This window comes from Rhineura floridana, chromosome 21, assembly GCF_030035675.1.
Source record: "Rhineura floridana isolate rRhiFlo1 chromosome 21, rRhiFlo1.hap2, whole genome shotgun sequence".
Classification (NCBI taxonomy): domain Eukaryota; kingdom Metazoa; phylum Chordata; class Lepidosauria; order Squamata; family Rhineuridae; genus Rhineura; species Rhineura floridana.
In genome coordinates this window covers 10,896,686-10,907,513 of record NC_084500.1, presented here as the reverse complement: position 1 = coordinate 10,907,513, position 10,828 = coordinate 10,896,686, and the positions used below count along the sequence as shown (strand labels likewise).

The 10,828-nt window shown below is 40.9% G+C and overlaps 1 protein-coding gene across 1 annotated transcript in view; it reads left to right on the top strand.

Moving 5' to 3' along the window:
• NLK (nemo like kinase) overlaps window positions 1-7,098 on the top strand; it is a 143,120-nt gene extending 136,022 nt beyond the window's left edge. The window contains exons 9-11 of the mRNA XM_061604897.1: window positions 333-531; window positions 3,982-4,075; window positions 5,160-7,098. Of these exons, the coding sequence (XP_061460881.1) occupies window positions 333-531; window positions 3,982-4,075; window positions 5,160-5,214 (348 nt within the window). The 3' untranslated portion in view covers window positions 5,215-7,098. The remainder of the gene's footprint in view (window positions 1-332; window positions 532-3,981; window positions 4,076-5,159) is intronic.
• The last annotated feature ends 3,730 nt before the right edge of the window (window positions 7,099-10,828 follow it).

The window sequence follows — 10,828 nt, the reverse complement described above, 5'->3', positions numbered from 1 at the left end:
TTAATAAGTTGTCCTCCATGTCCAGTAAAGTCTTGGAGGCTGTTTGCAACAAAGCTATTTAATAGTATCAGAAATACAGTTGCAGAAAGTATTTCTGGTAGGGTGAGGGGGAAGTGCTGTTTATGAGCCAGCTGGTGCCATGTGAGGAAAAGTTGAATTATTCTGGAAGCTGGGTTTTTCAAACAAGCAAATGGTGCCCCCTAGTGGTTTTAGTAGTAGGACATGAAGGTTAGAAAAACGATATAATTGCTATTATATTAACAAATTACGAATACATGTGAGCAAAGAAAAATCTAATATATAATTTTGTTTTTTGTCCCCTCAAATTCCAGTCCAAAAGAATCTCCGCTAAGGATGCCTTAGCTCATCCATATCTTGACGAAGGGCGTTTGCGATATCATACCTGTATGTGTAAATGTTGTTTTTCCACCTCTACTGGAAGAGTTTACACCAGTGATTTTGAACCCATCACAAATCCCAAATTTGATGATACTTTTGAAAAGAACCTCAGTTCGGTTCGGCAGGTTAAAGGTCAGTATTATATTGTTGTTGTTGTTTCAATCCTACAAGATTTTGCAGCTATATTTTTTCACACATGTTCAGAACAGTGTTGTTGTTGTTGTGCATTAGTTCCCAAACTTCCCCCGCATGGACCACTTAATGATTTTTTCTACCTGTTGCAGCAGTTGTCATATACTCTGCTGGATGCTGTTTGATTTTTAATTGTATTTTTATTGCTTCTTTTGTCTCTTATATTGTATTTTTTTGTATTACAATTTGCATTCCATAGAACTGTATGCATTCCATACAATTAAAAATCAATATGAATATTTAAATGCGGATGTGCAGCAGCAGATCACCGGAATGAAGCATGCAGGCCCTGGTAATCAAGGACCATAATTTGGGGACTCCTGTTATAGGGATATCCTATTCCAGTAGTGGTCTGGGGGTGAGGGAGTCTACAGTTGAGACACTACGGCTGCAGTCCAACACATGTCTACTCAGAAGTAAGCTCCAGTGAATTCAATGGGACTTACTCCCAGGTAAGTTTGTGTCAGATTGCAGCCTAAGACAATGAGAGCACCAGAAAGTTGAGTACAGAGCTGTTTGTGCCATGCAGCCTAGACTCCCCACCCCCACCCAAAAGTAGCTGTGTGATGGAGGATCCTGACCCGTCAGCACTGTTGAAATAAGATTCATTTGCCATTCCAGTTGCCCCTGTGGTACCATCTTATCTGGCTCAATCAACAAAATGTCTTGGGCCAGCCCTGCAAGAGGGCTTGCATCTTGGTGTTTGGATGACTTTAAAGTGTTTCTCACAAGCACTGGTCTCTCTATACACTCTTGAGCTTATTTATCTGCTGCTGTTCCACAGTACTCTGTGCCCAAAGTGGCTCACAATAAACACTGAATAAATATCAAAATACATCTTCCTGTCTGGACACAATTCAAAAACATGTCAACAAATCCAAATTTAAAAAAAGCACCTTAACAATTCAACCAATAGAACAATAAATGTCAGGATTACAAATAAGATACAGTCAAACACTTGAAGTCATACAGTTATCTTTCTGCAGTTGTATGGACTATTTTCATGCAGTGTGTCATGAGAGTGCAATGTTTAATCAACTAATTATTTTTATTTTTTATTTAATTATTAAATTTATATCCCTACCCTTCCTCCCAATAGCAGCCCAGGGCGGCAAACAAAAATACTCTACAACATCAATAAAAACAGACTTTAAAATATATTAAAACATCTTTAAAAACATATTAAACCAAACATCTTTAAAAACATCTTTTTTAAAAAGCTTTAAAAACATGTAAAAAAGCAGTTGCAGTTGATAGATGCAGACTGGGATAAGGTTTCTACTTAAAAGGCTTGCTGAAAGAGGAAGGTCTTCAGTAGGCGCCAAAAAGATAAGAGATGGCACCTGTCTAATATTTAAGGGGAGGAAATTCCAAAGGGTGGGTGCGACTACACTAAAGGTCTGCTTCCTATGTTGTGTGGAACGGATCTCCTGATGAGATGGCATCTGCAGGAGGCCCTCACCTGCAGAGCGTAGTGATCAGCTGAGTATATAAGGAATAAGACAGTCTTTCAGGTATCTTGGTCCCAAGCTGTATAGGACTTTGTACACCAAAACCAGAACCTTGAACTTAGCCTGGTAGCTAATAGGCAGCCAGTGCAATTCTTTCAGCAGCGGGGTAACATTTTGGCAATACCCTCCCCCATTGAGCAATCACACTGCCGCATTTTGCACCAGCTGCAGCTTCTGGACCAATCTCAAGGGTAGCCCCACATAGGGTGCATTACAGTAATCCAGCCTAGAGGCTACCAGTGTGTGGACAACACTGGTCAGGCTATCCTGGTCCAGAAACAGCCACAGCTGTCTTACCAGCTGAAGCTGGTAAAAGGGATTCCTAGCCACTGAGGTCACATGCAACTCACAAGTATTTTTTTTTAAAAAAACTGCAAGTGGCATGCCCCATCTAAAGAGGCATCCCACTTCTCTCTTACATAGGAGGGAATACCATTTCTCTGGTGATACCTGGTGTAACACATTTTATGCCATCAAATAACATAACATAAAATGTGCTGTTTTACATAACAGTTACGTATTTGAATGTTTTATAGCCTACTCTTCAGTTCAGTAAGAATTCTTAGAGTGGCTTACAGGAAAGATTAAGAGGTATATCCAACTAAGTTTAATTCAGAGTTAACCCATTAAAATTGATGGACCCAAGTTAGTCATGTTCATTAATTTCAGTGGGTTTACGCTGAGTAGGACTAGCATTGGATACAACCCTAACAATTCACAAACAAAACCATTTTTAGAAAAGCAAAAACACAACAATACTATTTTAGCAGCCAGGGAATATCCATATAAAGCTAGATAGTCTAAAGTCCTGTAAAAATTTAAAAAATATCTTTATGGGGTGCTGAAAATCTCTTTGGTTGGGTGCTGGGTAAACCTCCTGGGAGAGAAGTCAGTAATTGAGATGTCGGCTGAAAAGTCCTGCTTAATCCAATTTGCTTCATATGGTGGAACTTGGAAAAGGGCCTCTGAGGACGATCATTCTATACTGGTGGGTTTGTGGGAGAGAAAGTTGTTTGGGTCCCAAGCCATTTAGTGCCTTAAAGAGTAAACTCAACCTTTAAAATTGTGCTTGGAAGCAGATTATGAGCACATGCAGCTGTTCTAAATCTGGAGATGTGTGTCCTCTCCACACTGGACCACAACCAGTGACCAATTTTGAACCAGCTCCAATTTCCAAGCAGTCTTCAAAGGCAGCCTCACGTACAATTACATTGCCATGACCCAAACAGGATGTTAACCAGAGCATGGATAACTGTGGCCAAGCTATTTCTGTCCAAGAGGGACCTTGGCTGGTGCTGCTTGCAACCAAGGCCCCTTGGGCTTCCAAAAACAAGGCTGAATCTAATGCCATCCCTCAATTTGTGGACCTGATCTTTCAGGGAGAGTGCAAACCCTTCCAGAGGCAGCTATGCACCACCTTCCAGGGCAGACAGACTGCCCACCATCTTTTCTGGATTGAACATTAGTGTATTGGCCCTCATTGAGGCAGGCAACAGCTAAAAATATAAAGTATGCTGCTTGCTTCAGGAGCCTACGTTTACCCATACTCAGGTTTGTCCTAACTTAATTGACTAAGGCTCATGCTATTAACATACGTTTTCTTTAAGCAGATGACTGCTCTAATTTCAGTTCATGTGATTGTTCAGTGTCCATTTCAGCAGGGGGTTGAACTTATGAACATTTTGGGAAAACTCATACTGGAGGTCTTGTGTTCCTGCAATACATCCTTATTTGATGGAGTAAATGTGGTGTTTCCCAAATTTCTTGCAGGCCTGCTTTCCCGCTGTAATGACCCTAGTGTGTGCTATACAGTTGGCATCAGGTTGTGTGTCAAGTTGGCTTTACTTTCTTCCTCCCCCAACCCCTTTTTGTTTTCCAGAAATAATTCATCAGTTCATTTTGGAACAGCAGAAAGGAAACCGAGTGCCTCTGTGCATCAACCCGCAATCTGCTGCTTTTAAGAGCTTTATTAGGTAACTGTATGTAGTCACATCTGATATTCATTCACTTTTCTTTAGTGGTATGGCAACCTTTTAGAAAAAACCTATATTTGAATTAGGGGCTCTGCGACAACTTTAGCTGCATGCAGAAAGGAACAGAGTATGCTTTGCGAGTTGTTCCCGCTGAGTTTTTCATATGGTTGTGGTCTCCTTTGACTTGATTGGGTGTGCTAGAAGTATGCCATAAAGTGGTAATTAGCCACTCATGCAGGTCATCCAGCAGAAGTGATTTGTATTTGATAGAGAAGAGGATAGGAAGCCAGTGGAAGGAACTGAGTTGCATGCTTTGATCAGGAAGAGAGGCGGATGACTCTGACAGGAAAGCTATGGACACAGGCAGAAGGACTAAAACATGAGGAGAAGACCAGAAAGTAGGTTGCAAAGGTCAAGTTTGGAGATGGATAAGACACTTGGGTAAGAACTCAGTGTTTAGCCAAAGGGACTAAGAGGCACCTCCTGATTTTGTAACAAAGGTCCTACAACACAATTCAAACTCAAAATCTGCCAGAGTGAGAGAGTTTGAATTTGGTGGATCTTGTGCTCTCCCAGCTGGTGCTCAGCCAGTGTAAATGTGGGAGGTATGCTAATGGAAATCCCTCATCCCGGCTCAACCAGTGTAACTGAAGCTGGCCTAAGTCCCAGACAGGTGTTCTGGGCAAGCGGTGAGGGCGGGATGGGGAAAGGAGAAACTTAACACCTATTCCAAACCCTGTTAAGCTCAGTTATCAAAACTTTGGCCCATGTTTAGCCAGCAGTAGCCCCTCCCAGAGGCTCCTGGAGTATGGAATAGAAGTACTTTTTGCTAGCCTAAGTTATGCTGGCATCCTATAGTTAGGATTGCTCTGTGACTATCTTACTTTGAACAAACTCGGTCACATACCTAAAATAAGGAGCAATGCTCTCTTTCCCAGGCTGTGGATTCTAGCTGCTGTGGGTCTCTCTATTCACTGAGCCCTCTTCCACAGGCATGTGAAGGAGTGCCTTCTTAAAGTGGCATTGGGCTTCTCTGTGACCTTTTGCAAGTGAACGCTGATCTTCTCTTCCTCTTGCCTTGCAGTTCCACTGTTGCTCAGCCGTCTGAGATGCCACCATCTCCACTGGTCTGGGAGTAAACGTGGAAGATGTACTACTGAAGACAAAATGTAGCTTTCCACTGGATTCTGGGATTTGCAATTATGGACATTTAATCATGCTTGTACTGTAATTTTACTAATGAAGTTTTAAATTAACAACCACTATCCTTGTATGATATATGAATAAGACTTAGAAATGTTAACTAGGCTTTTAAAATTCCTGTCACGGGTGGGGTTGTGCTTTTAGAAGAAAAATATTTTATCCAGAGTTGCACACGTTTGGATTTTTTTTATATGAATTGTAGTGCAGCTGTAATCTTGCTTGGCTCTGAACAAACAGAGGATTGAACCAAATTGGTGGGAAAGTGTTGTTGTTTTTTAAGGGGGGGGGGCTTTTTTCTTTTTCTTTTCCTTTGTCTTCAATTTAAAGTTGATAAGCAGTTTTGATATTGAGCCATTCCTAAGATTTGAGATTTTTCTAAAAAAAAGAAAAGAAAAGAAAAAGTTAGGGAATACACAATTAAAATCTGTGACCAATCATGAAGCCCAATCAGTGGCAACAACCTGTCTTCCATGGGCAGCGTTGCCTGGTGGGTCTGCAGAACCATATATATAGCTTTCTCACTAGCGCTGTGGTGATGATTGTGTGCTCTGTTTTCCAATCAGATGTTGTGAGGAGAGAGAATGAGTTGTGACTAGGAGAGATGAGACCTTCCCCCCCTTTTTAACCCTTCCTCCCCGGTATAAATAAATATATATAAATATATATATTTAATCTATTTTTATTAGAAGTTTTTTCTGCTCTTTTCTTACATAATCCACCCCCTTTTTACCCCCTCCAAAGCATGCATCTGCAAATGTTTGTGTAAATAATTCCAGTTCTGGGCTAATGTCAAAGAGTCTTGATATCCATTGCTGTGTATAGAGAGAGAGAGTGTGTGAGAGAGCGCACAAGAGAGGAAGTAGCTTGCACATTTTTAGGTCTGTGAAATAGTGGTGTGTGTTTTTTTAAAATCCTGCACTGGACAGAAATGAAAAGTGTGTGTGGGGGGGGAAGCACATAGGGAATTATGTTAATTGTATTTGTGTCCTTAGGCAAAGCTGTGGAAGTCTTGAAATGTCACAGTAGTAAATAACTTATTATTTACAGTAGTAAATAACTTTTATTACTTTTTGGCTAACTTTTTTGTGTGTGTTCTGTTCAAACACTGAATTATTCTGTGCATATGTATATATATATATGAACACAAACTGAAAGGCCTCTACCTCCTGGAGTATACAACTTGGTTTGTTTATCTCCACCTGATTTTTTTTTTTAAGTTCAGTGTGGAGACTTGAAACTTGAATGTCCCTTCCAACTTTTATATTTTAAAAAAGGCAAGAAAAATTGAAGAGTGTTTTTCACCTGTACAAATAACGAATGGATGGTCTTAAATTTTGAACATTGGTCTGGGATATTAAGAGAGAGAGAGAGAGAGAACCCTTGGTGTTTGTCATGGACAATTAACTGTTAAAAGTTATTGTAAGTTATCTGTATTTAGCAGAGTATTTTCAAGAAGAGTGATCTGAGCTGGAACTGAATACTATTAGTTTAAGTTATGTTTTTGGAAGTTTTAACTTCAATGAAGTAATTATTTTGCTGTGAAAGAGACATACATTGAATTTTTCAAACAAAGATGATGAAATATCTTTGTTTTTTATGCGGCTCCTGAGGATTTGAAACAACAACAACAAAACCAACTGAAGCATTTCAATTCACTTGAATGAGAAAACATGTTTTAACTTAATATGAGCCCAAGAAGACACTGGTATGAAAGGTAAAATCTCAGAGGTTGGTCTGTTAAATGTGGCACACTTGCGGGTCACTTTGTAAAATGTAGATTTTGAAGTACAGTGGTGGAAACATTAAATGTGATATTTGAAACAAACATAAACCCGTGGCTAAGTCTTCTGTTCCATTCTCCTATCTTCACGAGGTGGTCGTGAATTCTCTTGCTGGCTCAACCCTTTGTGAATCTTTATTCTTGGATTTGGGACTTGTGCAGTGTTTGCTACATGGAGTTGTCTTTTGGGCAAATCATTCATAGGCTGTCACTCAGCTGCCGGAGGCTCAGAGAAAAAGCAGACCTCTAGGGCAGGGATGGGGATTTTTTTTCTGTAGAGGGGAGGGCTGCATTCCCCTGGGGATGCTACCTGTTGTAGGCCTTGTTGTCAGTGGGAGCGGAGCTGGTAGTGGGTGGGGCTACTCCTCTCTCTTTCTAGTGACCCCTTTTCTCCGTTCTTCACTGCCCAGCAGGCTGCCAGAACAGAGAGAGATTGGTCTTGTCAGAGGGCTTCCCTCCCTCTTCCTTTCATCACTCCATCCATGTCAGTTTCCCCGACCTCTGAATGAAGCAGACAGCCACAGGTTGCCCACCCTTGCTCTTAGGGCGCTGTTCTTCGACCTTGGGTCTCTAGGCATTGGACTACAACTCCCATCATCCCCAGACAGCATGGTCAGTGATTATAGGAGTTGTAGTCCATCAACATCCGGGGATCCAAGGTTGAAGAACAGTACTCTAGGGAGAACACATACAACTGATAGTTAGAAGTGGCTTCCTGTTGCTTTCTGGACCCAGACTGAGGTTTGAGTTTTGATTCCTACAGTTCTAACCGGACAATAATTTTGAAACTGCTGCCCCAGCGCAGATTGAGGCTAGTGCTATTCTGTACATTCAGTAGAATCAAGTGTACTGCATGAGGTGAGCTGGCAGAGGGGAGGGAGGGTGAATGTGCAAGAGAAGTGAGGCATTATATTTTAAAAAAAAACACTTCCACAAGAAACTCCTTGTTGTTATGTGCCTTCAAGTCGATTACGACTTGTGGTGACCCTATGAATCAATGACCTCCAAGAGCATCTGTCGTGAACTGCCTTGTTCAGATCTTGTAAGTTCAGAAACTCCTTAGATACAGGTAACAAATACGTCCAGGAAGAATTCAGCATAGCTGGGATATCTGTATGCCATAACTCCATGGAGGTAATGAATTTGACGACTTGAGTATTTCACTCTTTTTAATTTATACACCAGCCCCAATGTTTGCAAAGATCTGATTGATAGTGTGTCAGCAAGGTGTAGAGGCAGAGAGGTGGTTGAATTAGATGTGAAGTAGTTGAGTAATGAGAACTCAGCCATGTTCCTTGTCTCTCTGCCCCCTCCCCACAAATCGTTAACAAAATAAAGTGAGAGAAATTGTGCATGTAATATGTGCAAAATTCAGCACACACGCGTTTGGATCACCTGGAACACAGAATTGTAATTCTCTTAGCACAAATAGACCTGATGTACTATCTTCTATGTGCAGATTGTTGTGAGTTTGGTTTATTGGTAGGAGGAGCATTAAAATGGGATTCCATCTAACATTTAGGTTGCTCATTTCATAGGTGTAAACATAATTCAAAGAAGGTGCATGCTTACCCTGATCTGAACTAGGGAAAAGTGAAAATGCAGTATGCTGGATACTTGCCACTAAGGCCAACTCAGTTGGCATTGATTTATTATTTAACTTTTAAAAAACCTTTTTCAGTACTCTTTTTTAAAATATTTTTCTTTAATGCAGCAGTCATTCTTTAATGCAGCAGTCATTCCATAATGAATTAAAGGGACAACTGCGTAAGATTAGAAGAGCCCTGCTCAATCAGACCAAAAGCCTTGTCTAGTCCAGTATCTTGTTCTTACAGTAGCCAACCAGATGCTTATAAGGAAGTTTGCAAGTGGGACCTGAGAACATTAGTCTCCTCACTTGTGATTCTCAGCAACTCGCATTCAGAGGCATCCCACCTCCATTACTGGAGGTAATACATAGCCATTTATAGCCGCTAGTCAGCAACTTCACATTTGAGTTTTCTAAGAATTCTCAGGTGGATGCTCTCTTGACCCATTTTTTTTATTTGTCAATAAGGCCTAGAACGTAATCTCATGTCACCACTATTTGCCTTGGTCTGTCAGAATACCTTCCTAAGAAAGTTAATTTGGGTGCAAGGATGTACCCTACATCTTGTGCAATGAGGCCGGATGAAAAGAATTTAGCTTCGCAATTTCCTTTTCCTTCTTAAGAACACCTTTTGACTCCCTTATTAGCCAAAGGTCCAAACACAGCTGTACCTGGTTTCCTCCTTCTTAATGTATTTAATCTTTTAATTTTCTTAATGTTTGGTCTTGAATGTTTTAGCTATATACAGTGTCTTGCAAAGGTAATCAGACCCCTAACTAATGCTCTCATATTACTGAATTGGTACAAATGGTACACTAATTTCGTTCTTTATGATATTTTATTTTGAAATAAGTAAGAAACATAAAAAATTGAAACATGTTGCTTGCATACAACCCCCACACATTAATATTTGGTAGAGACACCTTTCGGTAGAGACACCTTAAGTCTTTGGGGATAGGTATGTACCAGCTTTGCACACAGTGTTGGAGGGATTTCATAGAATAGTAGAGTTGGAAGGGGCCTATAAGGCCATCGAGTCCAACCCCCTGCTCAATGCAGGAATCCAAATCAAAGCATTCCCAACAGATGGCTGTCCAGCTGCCTCTTGAATGCCTCCCGTGTTGGAGAGCCCACTACCTCTCTAGGTCACTGGTTCCATTGTTGTCTAGCTCTAACGGAGTTTTTTCTGATGTCCAGTCGAAATCTGACTTCCTGCAACTTGAGCCCATTATTCCATGTCCTGCACTCTGGGACGATCGAGAAGAGATCCTGGCCCTCCTCTATGTGACAACCTTTCATGTACTTGAAGAGTGCTATCATATCTCCCTTCAGTCTTCTCTTCTTCAGGCTAAACATGCCCAGTTCTTTCAGTCTCTCCTCATAGGGCTTTGTTTCCAGTCCCCTGATCATCCTTGTTGCCCTCCTCAACCTGTTCCAGTTTGTCTGCATCCTTGAAATGCGGAGACCAGAACTGGATGCAGATGATCCCTAACCAGTGCTGAATAGAGGGGAACTAGTACTTCACGCGATTTGGAAACTATACTTCTGTTAATGCAGCCTAATAAAGCATTTGCCTTTTTTTCAGCCACATCACACTGTTGGCTTATATTCAGCTTGTGATCAATGACAATTCCAAGATCCTTCTCACATGTCGTATTGCTGAGCCAAGTATCCCCCATCTTATAATTGTGCATTTGGTTTCTTTTTCCTGAGTGCAGAACTTTGCATTTATCCTTGTTCATCATCATTTATTGCTGTCTGGCCATAGGCCTCAGACCGAAAATACACTTTTAAAAGTCAAATAAAATCATGAATATTATTACATACAATGTTGTCTCTTGAGAAATCTAAGTAACGGGCCCTGGTTCGAGTGAACATTTCCTTTGCAACTTCTGCACTGCTAAGGCAAATAGAGCTACCCTGTAAGTTACACCTGGGTCTCTGTCTGAGAGAAGAAAGATAATGCGTGAAGGTGTGTCATCAGTGTAGGCGTGACGCAAGTTTACTGAGGTGAGGAAATCTAAATAGTTTGCTTTTGTTTGGTCTGTTTTAAAGAGATTATACCAGGTTGAAAAGTTGGAGTTTGCTAATGCTAATCTGTGTATCCAGGCTGTGTGGAGAAGGATGGCCTCCTTGAAGCTGGTTTTATTAAAAGGATCTTGTAACGCTTTACAGTCAATGT